The sequence below is a fragment of the Cordyceps fumosorosea genome, assembly GCF_001636725.1.
Source record: "Cordyceps fumosorosea ARSEF 2679 chromosome Unknown scaffold_4, whole genome shotgun sequence".
Lineage (NCBI taxonomy): Eukaryota > Fungi > Ascomycota > Sordariomycetes > Hypocreales > Cordycipitaceae > Cordyceps > Cordyceps fumosorosea.
Window position 1 is genome coordinate 1168814 of NW_017387304.1, and position 17774 is coordinate 1186587.

The 17774-nt window shown below is 59.4% G+C and overlaps 8 protein-coding genes across 8 annotated transcripts; 5 read left to right on the forward strand and 3 right to left on the reverse strand.

The window, feature by feature from the left end:
• Window positions 1–500: 500 nt before the first annotated feature.
• Window positions 501–2487, forward strand: ISF_02547 (alcohol oxidase; the record flags this gene model as incomplete). The annotated part of the gene is made up of 4 exons (XM_018846153.1): window positions 501–561; window positions 628–971; window positions 1032–1837; window positions 1887–2487. 4 exons carry the CDS (start codon window positions 501–503, stop codon window positions 2485–2487), a joined length of 1812 nt encoding a protein of 603 aa, XP_018706860.1.
• Window positions 2488–3021: 534 nt separating this feature from the next.
• Window positions 3022–4130, forward strand: ISF_02548 (serine family amino acid catabolism-related protein; the record flags this gene model as incomplete). The annotated part of the gene is made up of 2 exons (XM_018846154.1): window positions 3022–3098; window positions 3152–4130. The coding sequence occupies 2 exons, from the start codon at window positions 3022–3024 to the stop codon at window positions 4128–4130; spliced, it is 1056 nt and encodes a 351-aa protein (XP_018706861.1).
• A 177-nt stretch (window positions 4131–4307) lies between these two features.
• On the reverse strand, window positions 4308–5009 carry ISF_02549 (Acyl-CoA N-acyltransferase; the record flags this gene model as incomplete). The annotated part of the gene is made up of 1 exon (XM_018846155.1): window positions 4308–5009. The coding sequence occupies one exon, from the start codon at window positions 5007–5009 to the stop codon at window positions 4308–4310; it is 702 nt and encodes a 233-aa protein (XP_018706862.1).
• A 1838-nt stretch (window positions 5010–6847) lies between these two features.
• ISF_02550 (Sodium/calcium exchanger membrane region) lies at window positions 6848–9150 on the forward strand (the record flags this gene model as incomplete). Its single annotated transcript, XM_018846156.1, has 5 exons — window positions 6848–7064; window positions 7147–7576; window positions 7692–7887; window positions 7966–9062; window positions 9117–9150. 5 exons carry the CDS (start codon window positions 6848–6850, stop codon window positions 9148–9150), a joined length of 1974 nt encoding a protein of 657 aa, XP_018706863.1.
• Window positions 9151–9358: 208 nt separating this feature from the next.
• ISF_02551 (metacaspase CasA) lies at window positions 9359–10878 on the reverse strand (the record flags this gene model as incomplete). The annotated part of the gene is made up of 4 exons (XM_018846157.1): window positions 9359–9384; window positions 9435–9604; window positions 9660–10098; window positions 10161–10878. The coding sequence occupies 4 exons, from the start codon at window positions 10876–10878 to the stop codon at window positions 9359–9361; spliced, it is 1353 nt and encodes a 450-aa protein (XP_018706864.1).
• A 1843-nt stretch (window positions 10879–12721) lies between these two features.
• ISF_02552 (WW/Rsp5/WWP domain protein) lies at window positions 12722–13700 on the forward strand (the record flags this gene model as incomplete). The annotated part of the gene is made up of 2 exons (XM_018846158.1): window positions 12722–12800; window positions 12856–13700. 2 exons carry the CDS (start codon window positions 12722–12724, stop codon window positions 13698–13700), a joined length of 924 nt encoding a protein of 307 aa, XP_018706865.1.
• Window positions 13701–14512: 812 nt separating this feature from the next.
• ISF_02553 (Methyltransferase type 11) lies at window positions 14513–15283 on the forward strand (the record flags this gene model as incomplete). Its single annotated transcript, XM_018846159.1, has 1 exon — window positions 14513–15283. The coding sequence occupies one exon, from the start codon at window positions 14513–14515 to the stop codon at window positions 15281–15283; it is 771 nt and encodes a 256-aa protein (XP_018706866.1).
• A 242-nt stretch (window positions 15284–15525) lies between these two features.
• ISF_02554 (CLN3 protein) lies at window positions 15526–16882 on the reverse strand (the record flags this gene model as incomplete). The annotated part of the gene is made up of 2 exons (XM_018846160.1): window positions 15526–16700; window positions 16792–16882. 2 exons carry the CDS (start codon window positions 16880–16882, stop codon window positions 15526–15528), a joined length of 1266 nt encoding a protein of 421 aa, XP_018706867.1.
• Window positions 16883–17774: the final 892 nt, after the last annotated feature.

Consider the following 17774-nt stretch of genomic DNA (forward strand, 5'->3'; position numbering starts at 1 on the left):
AAAAGTTTTCGTGCTCCTCGAGCATTCAACTCGGAACGACTACAACCGATCAACGGGCAAGGCATGCGACTACGCACTTGTAGGCTGAGACCGCCTTAAACTAGGGGATCTTTTGATTCAGCCCATACTCTGAGCAGGTTAGAAAGCATTACTGAATCTCAAGCCTTTCCTTGGCGATGTGTGTGTGTGGAGTGCAGCTAAAAGCATACTTAGCCTTTGGCGGGAGTTGCGCCTAGCTTCTAAGTATGTGGCGTTTCGTCGTTTTGTTTGACTTTCTCTCCTTGGCCCAAGTTGAAGCTTCCAGTGGCGATCGACACTGTTATCCGACATGCCAAGGTGCGATCAGGCTCGCCATCCTCGTAGGGCTGGGGTAAGGCTCCTTCACCTGGATCATGTGTACACCCACGAGAGTAGCGACTTTAAGTCTAAATAGTTTAACAAATTTCATCCCTTCTCATCTCACCCATTCTACTAACCTCATTAGCGGTTTACACAGCATCATGGGTCTGCACCAAAAGCTCCCTGCTGGCCTCGATGAAGTCGACGTAATCGTGGCAGGCGGTACGTTTCCCACCACAGCAAAGTCGACCCGATATCTTCCAAGAGATGCTAAGTAGGTCAATCAAGGCGGCACGGCTGGTTGCATCGTCGCCTCGCGCCTGGCCTCTGCCGAGCCCAACCTGTCCATCCTCGTCATCGAGGGCGGCATGGACAACCACCAAGACCCGACCATTGTCAACATCGGGCTCTTCTTCCAGCACATCATGCCGGGGAGCAGGACAACGCTATTCTACCCGGCCAAGCCGTCCAAACATCTCGCCGACCGCGCGCTGCCTATCCAATGCGGCGGGGTTCTGGGCGGCGGCTCGTCCATCAACATGGCCCTGTACAGCCGCGCGCACCGCTCCGACTTTGACGCATGGGACGTGCCGGGCTGGTCTGCCAAAGACATGACTCCGTACATGAAGAAGGTCCCTTTCTACTCTCGTCTTGAATGGTGGGCGCTGAGCCTTGCTGACTGGGACACATAGCTCGAGACTTACCACGGCAAAGGCTCCTTGGATGTGCATGGGCGGGACGGTCCGGTGCACATCTCGCGCGGCACTTGGAGCGGCGGTGCTTCCGAGGACGATTTCATGGATGCCGTCAGGAAGGCGGGATATCCCGAAGTAGACGACGTTCAGTCCCTCGAGGCGGTCAATTCGTTTGGTCGCGCCAACCGCTACGTCTCGCCGGACGGTCGTCGCCAGGACACGGCGCACACCTATCTGCACCCTCGCCTGCAGGACGGGCAACACCCAAACCTACATGTCGTGGTGCAGTCGCAGGTGAGTCGAGTCATCGTCGAGGACGGACGAGCAGCTGGGGTCGTCTTCCGACCGAACCCCAGGTTGCGTCCCCAGTACGCGGGCGACGTGACGGTGCGCGCGCGCAGGCTCGTCATCCTGTCCTGCGGTGCTCTGGGGACCCCCGCAGTGCTCGAGGGCTCGGGCATCGGCAACCCGGAGGTTCTTGGCCGGGCCGGCGTGGCGGTGGTGGCGGAGAACCTGGGCGTCGGCGTCGGATACGAGGACCATCAGCTCCTGGGCTCCGCGTACAAGACCAGCCTCGGGCCGAGAGACACGCTGAGCGACATGTCATTTGGTCTGTTGAGCCCAGAGGCCATCTTTTCGGAGCGTCCCGAGATACTAGGGTACACCGGCCAGGACGCGACCGGCAAGCTGCGACCGACGGATGAGGAGGCCGCTGCTCTTGGGCCGGAGTTTGAGGCGGCATGGGTCGCGGACTTCGAGAGCAAGCCCGACAAGCCAGTCGTGTGCATGAGCATGGTAAATTTGTACGTCGAGTCCCACGCTTTACCGTCCAGGTTTGCCAACAAAGTCTAGCATCCCCGGTCTTCCTGGCGAAGGAGTCGCTCCGGGCCAGTACCTTGGGTTGACCGCATTTATTCTGCACCCATGGTCGCGAGGTCACGTTCACATCACCGGCCCCAGCCTCGACGACCCTTTAGACTTCGAGACCGGCTTCCTCAGCGATGAAAAGGGTCTAGACATGAAGCAGCACGTGTGGGCCTATAAGAAGCAGCGCGAGATTATGCGCCGCATGGCCTGCTTCCGCGGCGAGGTCGGACCCTGGCACCCCGCCTTTGCGGCCGACTCGGCCGCGGCCGTGACGGAGACGAACAGTCCGCTACCCGATGACGTGGAGGATATCGTGTACTCGGCGGAGGACGACGCGGCGATTGCAGAGTTTGTGCGCCGACGAGTGGACACGACGTGGCACTCGATGGGGACGTGCAAGATGAAGCCTCGCAGGCAAGGCGGCGCGGTAGATGCGGCGCTGAACGTGTACGGGGTGGAGGGTCTGAAGATTGCCGATCTCAGCATTGCTCCGGGCAATGTTTCTGGGAATACCAATAACACGGCCTTGGCGATTGGGGAGCGGGCGGCGGACATTTTCATTTCCGAGCTTGGTTTGACCGCGTAGACTGTGTGGACCTATGCGATACATCTCGTATTAGGGAGCACAAATTGACTGCATGACTGGAACAATGGCCACATTTTCTTTTTATTTTCTTTTTTTTTAGGAAAATTGCTACTGGTGTGAGAGGATGGGTACGGTTGTCTGCCGATCCTGCTCAGCCGTAACAGTTAGAGCGGCGGAAAAAGTACAGCGCGACATCACAGGGCGTGATCTTACATCTCGGCCACGATCTATATCCGCCAAAATTAACGCGCTGGCGGATATAATATAATGTTTGAGTCAAGGGTAAATCGGATTTCCCCACCAATATGACGATTTCCATGTCATTTGCGCCTTTTACATATAACTAGTGAAAAAAAGGTGATTCTAGAAGACCATTGCCAACTCCATCTTTGTGGGGCCGCCTGCGCAACCCAACTACATACATAGGTACAAACAAATCTTCGGTCCTGGCTTGGAATATACAAGTATCAGCGTTCACCCGGCTTGCGAGCATTGTCATTCAGCTCAGATCACTTCAAAATATTGCCTTGCACAATGACAGCCGACATCAAGATTCCCTACATCGAGACGCCACTGATCAAGTCGGCCAACCTCTCGCGCATAGCCGGGTGGTACGTCCCAGCAAACACCTTCCATGCCGACCCCAACTGACTCCTCTCCCCAGCAATGTCTACCTCAAGCTCGAGAACCTGCAGCCGTCCGGGTCCTTCAAGTCGCGCGGCATCGGGCACTTCATGGTCCAGCAGCTCGCTACCCTCCGCGCCGCCGGGCCCTCCGCGCCCTCGCCGCACTTTTACTCCTCCTCCGGCGGCAACGCGGGCCTCGCCTGCGTGCACGCCGCGCGCACCCTCGGCTGCCGCGCCACCGTCGTGGTGCCGCTGTCCACCACGCCCTTCATGGTCGACAAGCTGCGCGCCGCCGGCGCCGCCGACGTGGTCCGCGTCGGCGCGTCGTGGCAGGAGGCCGACGACCACCTGACTGGCACGCTGATGCCCGCCGCCGCCGCCGCGGGCGACGGGGAGACTCCGGTGTACGTGCCGCCGTTTGACGCCCAGGGAATCTGGGACGGCAACGCGGGCATCGCGCGGGAGGCGGCCGCGCAGCTGGCCGCCTCCTCGCAACACTACCCGAACGACTCCTCCGGCGTGGTGGACGCCATCGTGTGCAGCGTCGGCGGCGGCGGACTCTTCGCCGGCATCATGCAGGGCGTGGAGGGGCTCGGGGTGGACGGGAAGCGCACGCGCGTGGTGGCAGTGGAGACGGAGGGCGCGGACTCGCTGCACCGGGCGGTGCGGGCGGGCGAGCTGGTGACGCTGCCGGGCATCACGAGCCTGGCGACGAGCCTGGGCGCGCGGCGCGTGTGCGCGCGGGCGCTCGAGTGCGCGCTCGCGGGCAACGTGGTGACTGCGGTCCTGCCGGACGCGGAGGCGATCCGCGCCTGTCGCCGCTTCGCGGACGAGGAGCGTCTGGTGGTAGAGCTGGCGTGCGGCGTGTGCCCGGCGATCATATACACCGGGAAGATCAGGGAGCTGGTCCCCGGGCTGGACGAGAACTCCAACGTGGTCATTGTGGTGTGCGGTGGTAGCAACATGTCGTACGACATCATGGACAAGTACATGGCGGGACTGGAAAATGGCGCATAGAATAGAATAGAGGGTCATGGGTTACGTTTGGATGATTATGAATATAGGTGCAATGTCATTTAGAGACTCGCAGTCATGTATGATTAAATAGAGGTGGCTGTGATTAGAGCCAGTCTCCCGGATTGCAACCAATACACCGAAAACGCCAAAAAAAAACACACACCAAGGTACTGACTGTCAACCAAAAATGTACTTGCAAAATGAGTCCCAAGCACCCGGATTCGCGGCCCGCACCGCCTCCGCGTCCATGCGGAGCGCCTTGAGGACCTGCCCTTCCTCCTCGGTCCCCTCGTGGCGGCCCCGGACAGGGGGCAAGTCCACAACACCCAGGTCGCGGAACCCCAGGCCGGAGAAGAGGACGTAGCCGCGAGCGGCGCCGGTCTCGACGCACACACCGACGCGCCTGCGGCGGGCGAGCGCCATCCCCCACCGGCACAGGGCCTTGGCGTACCCGCGGCCCCGGCGGTCCGGGTGCGTCGCCAGCACTCGCAGAAACAGATGCGGCGGCTCGGCGGCGAAGTAGAGCTGGCGGCCGCGGCGCATGGCGGTGTCTAGTGCGGCCAGCTGGGCGTGATGCTCCTCAACGGCGGCCCAGCTGTCGTCGCGCTCGGCGGCGGTGGTGGTGTCCCAGACCGCGACGGACACTACCTCGGGGGTGTCCCGGCCGGACTCCGCCGCGGACAGCTCACCGACCACGACGGCCGAATCTCTGGCCACGATGTGGGCGCGCGCGACGGCCTCCACGTGCTGCACCAGGATCGGGTCCCGGCACGCTCCGGCGGGCAGGTAGCTCTTCCAGGGCACCTCGGCGGCGGCGGCCGCGAGGATTATGGCCGCGATGGCGGGGACGTCGGCGTCGGTGGCGGCGCGCACCTTCATGCCTGCGGGATGGGAATGCTGTTGGTATGAGATGGGATGAAGAAGAACAGAGTAATTATGAAAAAGAAAAAAGAAAAAAAAAAGGGCGAAAATAAAATGGTGTGTGGGCTGAGGGGCAAAGTCAGACTTGCATGGGCCGGCCGACCAGGGTTTGCCAGCGTTGAAGTCTTTTAAACTTGTTTATACGGATACGCGACAGCGACAACGTAAAGTTGGACGGCGGGGTGTCAAAGAGAGGTAATAAAAATCGACGAGACCAGGGACAACAAGGCACCTTGTGGCTACCTTGGTAACTCTAGCAGCACTGCCCGGTCGCCTCACTATCATAAAGTCTACATTAATGCATGGGGAATGGGGCGGTGACGTTGAGTTAGCCAAGGCAGGTTGGTTTTGGTTCGTGGTGCGCTACTGGCTTAATCGGTAATCGGGTACTTTATGGTATTTAGTTATTCTTTTTTTTTTCTTAGAATAGGAAAAATAAGAAAGGCTCAATAACCCCCTCTATTACAAATGTATCCACGAATGTAATGTCCTGATATTATCAGAGCCTGGCTAGGCAATAGCTAACCTCGTAATATCTGCTGCCATCCCCACGTATTCTTCACCGCTCTTACTTTCACTTGCACCAAATAAGCGCCTTGCTATTTATTATTCAGTCGCTAATAAGGGTGCCGTCCTCGTGATGCCATGGAGCCTCGGAGGGCTGGCTGGCTGGTAGGCTGGATGCGGATCTAGTGGGAGGCAGCCCAGACACATGCCGACGGCGATCACTATAATATCGAGCAGGGCGGGCGGGCGTGAGTGACTTCTCCGCTCCGGGTTTCCCTTGTCAGACCGTTCTTTGATCGCTGCAACCCTACCGGGGCCACAGACAAGAAACCCCTCAGCAATAACAAGGCACAGCCTCATCTCATAGGAGGCGAGCGGGGAGGACGTTAGATAGAACGGTACACGCCAAGTACTCGCGAAATTATGCATCGTCCCGCTCGATCGGAGTCACCCGAAAGAATCCCCAAAACAACGTGGCGCACGGCACGGCGTAACCTAACAAGTAAGTTAGTGGCCAAGATGCCTATTTTGGTCGAGTTGAGCATCACCCCTCACTAATAATCACTGGAGCGACGTCCTCGGACCCCCTCCTGTCTGCAACCACGCCAGGGCGCCGTATTGCATCATGTCTTGGCTTCTTTATAATATGCTAATTTCTCTCAAATAAATTTCGGGCTCACCCCTTTCAGTTCTCGTCGTCCGCGGCCCCCCGCCCGTCATCGAAGAGGGCCGCCGATCAACCCCTCCCACTTACACCAACACCCCCTCGCCGATTACCCGGAAGTTAAATAGTTTGCCAGGTCAAACCACAACTCTCATCCCCTTTGACGTAAAAGGAACTTCTAACAAGTAAATCCCGCATATACTCGCCGTTATTTACCTTTCCTTCACTACCCTTAAAGATACGCCCGTGTCCGTCTCGCCGCTCGCACCCCTTCTCCAACACGCCCAGATTGTATATCCCGCACGACCGCCTATAACAACAACGGTTCCAGCATGATGGAGGAGCTCTGCATATACTGTCACCTGTCCTACATCATGCAACCGTGCCTAATCGACTTGGCTTACCCCAATATATAGGCAATGCGCTGTATAATATCCGTAGACTGCTATACTTCTACCCCTCATCCCATTCGCCTCCCACATTGACGCGCCCACGCAGCCCGGCATACGTCCTTGTCCAACCAGCCCAACCAGCTTGCCTGAACCATTAAATAGCTCACCATCCCAATTGCTCTTCCTTGTCAAGACATTCGACTTGCTAAAAGCCCCTGCCTGCAGCAGGCTCCATGGCCACGGCCGACACTCTCAGCTCATCCACTCTCAGCTCATCATCACCAAGTCACAGCCAGCACATCGAGCATCATGACCACGACGACGACCAAGATCCGGCCTCCCCAGTCATGGCCCTACGCTTCCCTACCCATCGCTATGAGGCGACCTTGCACGATGCCAAGACGAGCGGCCATTGCCGGCCTCGCCGGTGGCTTGCTCAAGTGTTTACAAGTGAGCCCGTGAACACACGCGAACCAATCTGACAAACTGAACCTCCCTCCCTAACCCGTATGATTTCACAAAACCCGAATAGATGCCTATAATGACATACTACGTACCTGGATGGGCCTCCACCGTTCGTTCCACCATCCAGCCGCCGCGCATCCACATGCGCACCCCGGACAATACCATACCTTTACCTGCAGCGATGCCACCTCCTCCTGTGGCTCGGACGCCAGCTGCACTACGACCGACGCGGGTGCCTTCTCCGCCGCGGTCGGCGAGATGATCCTGGAGCCGCCCATCAACATCCTGCTCGTGTGCGTGCCGCTCGGCATCGCCGCCTACCACGCCGCCGCGCCGCCGCTGCCGTCCGTCCTCGTCTTCGCGGTCAACGTCCTGGCCATCGCACCGCTGTCGTCGCTGCTCACCGACGCCACCGAGCGCATCGCCCTCGAGGCCGGCGACACGGTTGGCGCCTTCTTGAACATTAGCCTCGGCAACATCGTGGAGCTCATCCTCTTGTAAGTTTGGTCCCGATCGTCTGGTGGGGAGTGGTAACTGACAAACTCGGCTCATAGCGTGTAAGAAGCTTTTCGTCGTCAAAGGCACAAAGCTCAACCACGCTGACAAGAATAGCGTCACCTTGATCAATGGCCATGTCAAGGTCGTGCAGGCCTCCATCCTCGGCTCCATCCTCGTTAACCTCCTCCCCATCCTCGGCAGCGCCCTCGTCGTCGCCGATGCCACCGGCGGCGACGACTCCCTCGACGGCACCGAGACTCAGATGCTGGCCTGCCTGCTTTGCGTCTCCGTCTTTGTCTTTATGATCCCCGTACGTTCCCGTCCCCTACCTAGGCCAGCCTCTCAACAACATTATAGCACACAGCTTACACACACCTTCCATCCTTAGACTGCGTTCCGTTTCACGTTCAGCCAAGCCCCCAACATCAACGACATCGTCGTCCACATGAGCCGCGTGTCCGCCGTCCTCATCCTCTTCATGTACACCGCCTACTTCCTGCACACCATGCAGCAAAGCACCCACCGCGACGCGGACGAGGAGGGCGGCGAGTCGCTTCGGCTACCCGTCACGCCGCCGCCGCTGCTGCGCCGCCGCACATCCTCCCCACCGCCGCTGACGCCCGGCCCGCGCACGCTGCGCTTCGCCGACGGCGCCAAGACCCAGCCCACGTCGGACCTCTACGCCCGGCGCGTCTTCGAGGTCGGTCCCCCCGCGAGCGTCGACTCCGCCGACGGCCCCCCTCCACCACCCCCCCCCCCAGACGAGGAGCTGCAGCCGCCGCGCGGTCGCTCGCTGACCGGCACGCGCGGCCCGCACAGCGCGCATACGGTCCTGTCGCCGCTGCTCCTGTCGCGCCAGTCCCGCTCGCGCTCCACCAACAGCCGGGCCTCGTCCTGGATGAGCCAGCGGCCGCTCCCGCGCTCCTTTGCGCGCGCAGGCCTCGCGCGCGTCCTCAGCACCGACCGACGCCGTCGCGCCTTCCGAGAGCCGGAGGAAGATGAGGCGAGCGGCACGACGGACGGCCGGCTCGGCGCCGCGCTGGCTGCCGTCGTTGTGCTGCTCGTCGCGTCGCTGCTTCTCGCCGTCTCCGCGCGGCTGCTCGCCGGCACGCTCGACGCGGTGACACGCCGCCGGCCGCTGTCTCAGGCGCTCATCGGCGTGGTGCTGCTGCCGCTGGCCGGCAACCTGTCGAGTTGCCTGACCGTGGCGGCCGTGGCGGCCCGGGACAACCTCGACCTGGCCGTGGCGGTGTCGGCCGGCTCGGCGATCCAGGTAGCACTGTGCGTGGCTCCGCTGACGGTGCTGGCGGGTTGGGCGCTGGGAAGGCCGGTCGTGCTGGCACTGGACGGCTTCGAGATGGCCATGCTGCTGGGCGCAGCGTCGCTCGTCAACCTGCTGGTGCTGGGCGGCAACGGTGGCGGCGATAAGCGTAGGGCGACGGGTTTGAAAGGTGGGATATTGTGCGCCTGCTTTCTAGTGATGGGGTGAGTTTCTTTTGTTCGATCGGAGTGAGTCAAGAGTTGCTAACCAGGTCCTAGAATCGCCACCTTTTTCGCCCCGAATGGTAAATAGCGAAATTGATTGCCTACTGTTGTTGCTGTCAGCTCCCATAATGGTCAATTCATCCTAGAAAACTTTTTGGTGACTTAAGAATCGTGTGAAACAGTAGAAAACAAATAGCCCATTTCATTCATTTTGCCTAGTAAGTCTACTACTCAAAACAGCGTTATAAACCAGATTCCAGAGATGTGTACCCAAACCCCTAGCATAAACCCCGAGTTTACATGACGAAGAGAAGGTTCGTATCTAGGTTTGGTTAGACAACTTTGAGAACTTGCTGCGCGGTTCAGACTTACCAAGGGGGTGGGAACACGAGAGCTGGGGCTTCTGAGTATACTTGGAAGCCAGAATGTCACGGATGCTGTTGAGGAGCTGGACATAGCTCTGGTTCGGGTTCTGCTTGATGGCGGTGATGAAGGCCCACGACATGGCGCCGGTGGCCTGCGCGTTGATGGTGGCATCGGCACTATCGAAAGGATTAGCATGCATTACAAAAAAACCTTTTTGGTTCCGAAACATACGATGTCTGGTCATCTCGGCTGCCCGACCACATAATGACGTCGGCAGGCGACGTTCTGGTCTGCTTGGTCTTCTCGTAGGCGTCGTCACCCTTGAACGCGCTCTTGGCGAAGCCGAACACAGTCGTGGCGACGCCTGCCAGGTCGCCGCGCGCGTACGAGCCGATGGCGCTGAGCAGGCCCTGGCCAGCTTCCTTGGCCAGGTTGGGCTCCTTGAGGACACCCTTGGTGGAGTAGACGTATGGCAGGTCCATGGCAGTGGCGGAGTGGCACGAGTCGAAAATGGCCGTCAGGCGCACGCCAGGCTTGAGGGGTCGGACGACTCGGTAGTGAATCTCGTCGTCGACAATGTGGCCGGCGCGCTGGTAGTCGACGGGGTAGACGACCTCGTCGAAGCCGTCGTCTTCATCGCCGTCCAGGTCTTCCGTCTGTCCGCCGTGGCCTGGATTATAAAGGTTAGCGTCATAAGCAACTCACAAGGACTAGGACTTGCCAAGGACATACCGGAGTAGTGGAAGAAGAGGGAATCGTTAGGCTGCGCGTCGCGAACCAGCCATTCCATGGCTTGCTGCATGTTTTGCTTGGTGGGAATCTTGCGAGGGTCCTGCTGATCATCCGTCAGGATGACCATGTCCTCCCACTTGTAGCCGTAGCGCTCGTTGAGGAACCGCGACACGTTGGTGACGTCGTTGATGCAGCCGCGCAGCTCGCCCTTTTGGCCAAAGTAGTTGATGCCAATGAGCAGCGCCTTGCGGCGACCGGTGCATTGGGAGTACTGGAAGGTATAGCCTTGCGGCGCGCCATGGCCAAAAGCCTGTGCTCCTTGAGGAGGCGGGGGTCCCGTCCTCTGGCCGCCGCCGCCGCCGCCGCCCATAGGATAACCGTAGGAGTCATGGCCCTGAGGTGGCGGCCGGTTCGGGGGCGGATACTGGTTCTGCTGCGGCGGGGGTCGGCTGTACTGGGGAGGCGGGGGCGGGCCGCCGTGGTAGCCCTGCGGAGGGCCGTAATTTTGAGGAGGAGGACCACCGTTGTATCCCTGTGGCGGGCCGTAGCCCTGAGGCGGCGGAGGACCACCGTATCCTTGAGGAGGAGGACCGCCATAGCCCTGGGGCGGTCCGTTGTAGCCGTATCCCGGAGCCGGGCTGCCGCCGTAGCCCCAGCCTGAGGCGCCGCCGTTATGCTGCTGAGCACCGTAGCCACCTTGACCTGGGTATCCCGACATGGTGGCGAGGGTTGTTTGTTGGCCGATGTGTATGAGGACGCGACTGTGTGAATTCGAGAGCGCGGGGTCGTGCGGGGTGGGGATGGCTGTTGGGCCTGTCGAAGTCGCAGCTGGTATACGGAGAACAGACGTAGAGCGTCGCTTGGTGCGGAGATAGGAGGTAGTGAAGTTGTGTTGGGCGATGATGAGCCGTTGCTGTGGGTATGAGGAGGAAAAGATGCGCAAAGTGCAAATGGCCACAAGACCTGCATCATCCCTCCATCGGCTAACTACACAGTGGCCGGCTGGCTCGCGGCTGACTGAGGGGCACAAAACATCATAGCGGGGCCGTCATTGAGGCGGAGCAGAGCTTTGTGCGAACTGTTTTAGCCCAGGCTTTCTTTCCATGACAACAGCACAGCAGCTCCGAATATTCCGCCAAACTGAGACACTTCCGCCAAGCATTAGACGCAGAATGTGCTAGTAACTCTGTTTCTTGCAACTCTGTCTTGGTGGCATGTCGCTGTGGCCACGGAGAGCCCCGTGAAGCCAAAGCCCCTGCTTGGCACTGAAGGGCGGGGGAAATTAGCTCTGTCATCCCTCCATGACAGCGACAAGCTGTCACCCCCATGCTGTTGCTTTGTGCAACAACAATCTCGTCTCAGAGCCATGACAGGAGTCTTTACCTACAGTCTCTATTTATATCCAGCCTCCATGATGGCTGCTGAACCCCGAAATACCATCGTTGGGTGGTGCCAGCGCTACTAATAAGGCCGCACTGTGCCAAATGGAGTAAACAAGCAAGTACTGGGGATGCCGCCGCCACAGTACGCTACCCTTTGTTGTCTTCACCTGCACCAGCTCAGTAACCACTGCAGTTAATCCACGTCGCTTACCATTGCTCTGCGTAGTGTGCTTTCGAGTCATGCTGGAGGCGGGTGAATGAGGGACGGCTCCCTTGGCTGCGGGCGGGAGCATCCCGCTAACGCAGACTGGCATATGACAGGTGAATCGTCACAAGACTCATTGCTAGACAAGCGAGATATTATCGCCGCAGATGCCAAGAAGCAATACTACCTGGCGAACGGTTCGACTCGGGTATTCTCTTGAGGTAGCGTACAGCAAACCGTGTATGAGACTTGCTAGACTTGCATACATGTAAGAACCAGAAATGCATAAAAGTAGAACAAGAAAATGCAAGACCAAGCCGAGAAAAAACTGCAGAAAGAAAGAACGAACGCGCTTTTGCTCAATCTGTGCTTCGCACCGCCCTTCTTCCCTCAATACATGTCTGTTTCGACAGTCTCCACCTCGTCGGGTAACATATCGGACGTATCCGTAGTGTGGCGGTGTTTCCAGGCTGATGGCGCAGTTCTTTATTGAATAACCTGTATAGTTACTTGTTATGTATTGTTAATTTCGGAATATTTTCCCTGCAACCAAATACTCCTTGCGGCCGTGTCAAATGGGTACCTGGGTCGTACCAAAGGGTTCCTTTGAGGCCTCCAGCACCCAATCACTTCCGTCTCATCCACGACCCCAGTCAGGATGCGCAGCTTCTGCACGCCCAGAACTGTGTCGTGTCACATACAAAACCATCAAAGGGACCCTGGAAAAAAATGACGCGCCGCTTCTGCATCCCGAGCGGCCCGTCATAGTCAAAACTGGGGCGCCGCGATTGCATATCAATGCAGAGCTCTTGGCACCTCTTCTCTTACAAAAAACCACCACCACCTGCCAGCTGTCAGCTATCACTAACCTCAACCTCAACCTCGACCCCGCCAACATCCAAAGCTGCTACCCAAGCAGCAACAGCAACCGCCGTTTCTCTGAAATTTGACTCTTTTTCTGACAGCAGGCCGCCATGGCTACCTATCAGGACAACCTCGCCCAAAATTTCGGCAACATGGGCTTGGGGCCCAACAACGGCCAATACCCCCCTCGTAAGCAGAACCCAGCAACCGGAATTCACGCAACGTCGCTGACAACCTCTCACAGCACAGCAAGGCTACGGATACCAAGATCAGCAGCAGCAGCCGCCGCCTTCACAATACAACTCGCCGCCTCCTCAGGACCAGTACGGCTCGCCGCCCCTCGCGCCGCCGTACCAGCCGCCCCAGGACAAGCCACCGATCCCGCGCGAGTGGCGGCCGTTTTACGATCACCAGAACCAGCGCTGGTACTACGCCAACGAGAACACGCACGAGACCCAGTGGGAGGCTCCCGGCTACTACGCCCCTTCCCAGCCGAGCGGAGACTCTCGCGGCTACGACGCACCGTCTGGCCCGCCACCGCAGCACCAACAACAATACTCCCAGTACAGCCCACCGTCCGGCCCACCTCCTTCCAGCAGTGACGCTAAGAAGAGCAGCGGCGGCGGCATGGGCATGGCCGGTGGCCTGGCCGTCGGCGCCGTCGCGGGCCTAGCCGCGGGCGCCGCGGGCTCCTACCTCTTCGGCAAGGCCGAGGACGCGATCGAGGACAAGGTCGACAGCGTCGAGGACCGCCTGGACCGCCTCGAGCACAAGGCAGAGCACGACGTTGACGAAAGGGTCGACAGGTTCGAGGACAGGGTACACAGGGACGAGGACCGGTGGGAGGAGGCGGCGTACGCCCCCGCGATGGTGCCCGCGGTGCTGCCCGCCCACGACATTGACGGCGACTCGGTGTCGTCGAGTGACCGCGAGGAGGTCGAGGAGGCGCGGGCGCGGTATGAGGAGGCCCTGCGCGATGCGGACAGCTCGTCGGCGAGCAGCAGCGACAGGGAGGAGCTGGAGGAGGCGCGGGAGGAGTATGAGGAGGCCTACGAGGAAACGTACGGCGGCGACGACGACGACTGGTAGGGACCTGGCGACGACGACGACAGCGGCGACGACTAGGCATCGATGATGGCTATGGTGATGGTAGTAGATGACTATATGCATATTAGCGGAGAGATTTAGCCACATGTTCGCTGGGAGATGTGAATGAAGAAAATCGGAATGATGGGATCTATTTCCTGTAAACTGTCCTTGAAAGGATGAAAGAGTCAGGTGTAGGCGATATTATTTCAGACAGCACGGATACGTAACTGTAAGATGCATTCACAAATGCCCGTCAGAATGCGGTGTAGTTGTGTTTTGCATGTTTGACTTGTAGGCGCAAGTATGGAAATCTAACGTGAGTTGTGGGCGAGACGGACAGCGGCAATAAGATGAAATGCCTGACAAGGCTCGAAATTGATATGTAAAACAAAGTGCAAAAATTCAGCTCCCCATCTGCTTGCCCAAATAGATCAACGCGTCTTCATCGTATCCAGCGGACCACCCAGTGACTCATATGAGAGCGGGCCATGTACTGCACTACGCATGGCAGCTTTGCCAGGTGAAGGACGGATGGAGATGGAATATGGAGAGCCGAGTGCTTTATTTGCGGGGTTCCACGTCTAGTTTTAGCAAGGAACCATGATGTTGAGTCAACTCTGTTTTATTTACTTTCCAGAATAGGAAAAGATTTTGCTCAGCCGTTGCCACGTTGAAGATAGCAAGCACAGCAGCTGAAAGAAACTTTCCGGTATATACTTTTCCGGTATAAATACGGCTGCAAATCGCCTACACTTGGACCTTTCCAACATCCATCCCATAGCCTCCCCCTCTGCAACCTTCCAACCCCCGTCATGTCGCAAAACATCTACGACAGGCCCGACTTCTTCGCCGCCTACTCCGAGACCATCGACCGCTCCGGGCACAAGGACCTCGACAAGGACCTCCTCTGGAAGCGCCTGCGCACCCTCCTCCCGCCCTCCCTCGCCGGCCTGCGCGTCCTCGACGTCGGCTGCGGCTCCGGCTGGTTCGCCCGGTGGGCCGTCACCCACGGCGGCGCCGCCTCCGTGACCGCCCTCGACATCTCCACCAACATGATCACCAAGGCGCGCGCCCTCAACCGCGACCTCGACCCCGCCCTCGCCGCCAAGATAGACTACCGCATCGCGGACCTAGACGGCAGTGCCCACGACCTGGGGGAGGGGTACGACCTGGCGTTCAGCTCGCTGGTGCTACACTACATCGCGGCGCTGCGGCCGCTCGTGGAGGCGGTGCACGGGGCGCTGAGGCCCGGCGCGCTGTTCGTCGTCAACTTGGAGCATCCGGTGTACACGGCGCCGCGGAGGCCGCGCGTAGTGGAGGATGCAGAGGGCGAGCGCTCGTGGAACTTGGGCGCGTACCACGAGGAGGGCGAGAGAGTGGTGGACTGGCTGGCGCCGGGGCTGCGCAAGCAGCACCGTACGCTGCAGGGTTACTTGGACATCTTCATGGGCGCGGGCTTCGAGCTGGCGAGGCTGGTGGAGCTGCTTCCGACGGAGGAGGAGCTGGCGGCGGGCGAGTTTGACGAGGAGGAGCTGCTGCGGCCATTGTTTCTGATGATGGGCCTTAAAAAACGGTTGGAATAGAGAATCTCGCTGGCGTTGAATCAATCAATCAATCAATCAATTAGTCAATTAGTGTATGTAGTGCACAGGTTGCGTGAATATATTATCATTAAATGTTGAAGCTGGTAGCCGCACGCCACCTACCAAGGGGTATATCCTATAGAAGCTGATGAAACAAAATAACAAACCAGATTGGGTATCATGCGTCAAGTCGCATTGTTGAAAGCGCCGTGAAATGAGAGAATGAATGATGCAACTGAATGCTACGTTTTGGTGTAGCACCACCGCGTGCCGGTCCCTGCGTCCACGCCGCAGAGGCTCTGCTCCGCCAGCGCCGCCAGCAACGAGCCGCACAGCGTGCCAGCCGTCTCGCCGACGCCGATGACGCCGAGGCCAAACTCAGCGTCGGCGGGCCTGTCCACGGCCATCTGCTCGAGGGCCGAGGCGAAGACGTTGGCGTAGACAGCACCGCCGAGGAGCCCGGCTGCGAAGACGGTGGGCAGCACCAGGTATGGGGAGGAGACGAGCGCGGCGACGCCGTTGAGGAGCACCGCGGCGCTGAGCACGGCGAGCAGCGAGGTGAGACGGTTGAGGTGGCGGACACGCACGAGCAGGATGGTGGAGCGCGACACCAGGTTGCCGGCCTGGAAGGCAAGTCCGTAGACGGCGGTAAAGGTCTCGAAGTGGGCGAAGAGGTCGGAGCGGGCGAGGGCGCGCGCGATGCCCGGCGCGACAAGCGCCTGCAGCGTAAAGGCGAAGCAGAGCGAGCGAATGTACGGCTTGGCGAGTGGATCGACCAGACGCAGGTTGTGCTCGATCCGCGCCGTCCAGGTCTGCGCCTGCGCCTCGCCCTGCGCTGGTGGCTCCAGCACCACGAAGGAGCCGCCCTCCTCGGCGGCGCGCGCGTCAAACTTGATGCTGTCGACGGTGGTGGTGGTGAAGACGGGCGGGCGGCGCAGGATCATGGAACCGGCGACGAGCGCGGCGCCGATGAAGTAGTGGGCGTGGCCGACGGCGGCGCGCAGCGGCACATGCAGGCTGACGGAGAGGAAGTACGGGGCGACGGCGGCGAGCAGGGAGGCGGCGCCGGTGCCGATGCCCCAGCCGGCGAGCCCGGCGCGGCCAAAGTGGCGCAGGTGGCCGGCGCACGAGACCTCGGTGGCGGCGGCGGTGGCGGCGGCGAGGGCCGTCATGAGCACGCGCCAGACGGCGGGAACGTTGGCGGGCGTGACCGAGGTGACGAAGATGGCGAGGGACCAGCAGGCGGCGAAGAGCCAGGGTCGAAGGCGCCAGGGGAGGAAGGGCAGGAGGAAGGGGGTGAGGAGCTTGGCGGCGAGGGCGGGCAGGAGTTGGATGAGGAGGACGACGGGCCGCGAGTAGGGGATGACGAGGTAGCTGGCGGAGAAGACGATGTTGGCGAGGACGACATTGCAGAAGCCTGTGCCAAGGGAGGTGTGGTTAGAGGCAGTTGGCGACGGCGGGTGTTTGCTGGTGATTGGGTCAGGCCGAAAGGATCGGGATCAACGAACCGATGATTGTGTAACCGGTAATGGTTTTGATGCTCTGGTTACGGAGAGCCTTGATGGCCTGCCGCCGCTCGTGGCTTTGAGGGCTCACCATCGCGCCAATGGGGTGGGTTGTTGGCTCGGTGAATGTCGCGTTTGGTGTTGATGGAGATGGAGATGTACGGGCAGCGCAGCGCAGCACAGCCAGCGCCTGAGGACGTAAGGATGCCGAGCTATGCAGGAACACAAAACGATAGCGTCATCTACAGAAGAGACACGCGAGACGGGAAATAGGGAAAATGGAGAACGTGGCCAGCCATGGTGGTGGATGTTATACTGGTGTTGAGAAAAGACGGGGGCGGAGCTGTCTTTGATTGTGTCTGGTGGAAGGAAGCCCGTGGCCAGCCAGCAGCCAGAGAGCGGCCCACGGGGGACGGGCAATGGGTTTAGTGCGGCAGGGCTGCAATTTAGCGGGAGAGTACCTGTACCGAGGGTATGTGTATACATGCTCTATTGCCTGCCGAAAGCGGGAGAAAGGTGTTGACAAAAACGTTACTCAATTTCCTCTAATCTTCTATGGTTTTTTTTTTTCCTCTCGCCATCTGGACGCCATCGCTCGCGTGACTCCCTACTTTTGTACGGATACAAGCTGCCACAACATGACAGTCCTTGGCAGGCACAGCTGCTCCCATAGCTCCCAGCTGTTGAACAGTAGATACAGCTCCAAGCATACGCCAGATATGCACATGTCTATCCAAAACATTCCATGCAAGAAGAATCCATAGGGAATTCTCAACAATTTTCTCTTCTGTCTAAATAGCACAATATTGGAGCTCCGTAGGCCTCTAGTTGACGCTCAGCTCCAGTACGGCACCGAATCGCTCCATAATTAACGGCCCCACAGCGCTCCGGAGGCAGTAACTGGAGCGAGCAAGTAGCCAAGGAAAAGGGCGCAGGTTGCATCCAGGGAGAGAGGGCCAATTCCACAGTCGTGGTGGAGGTTCTGT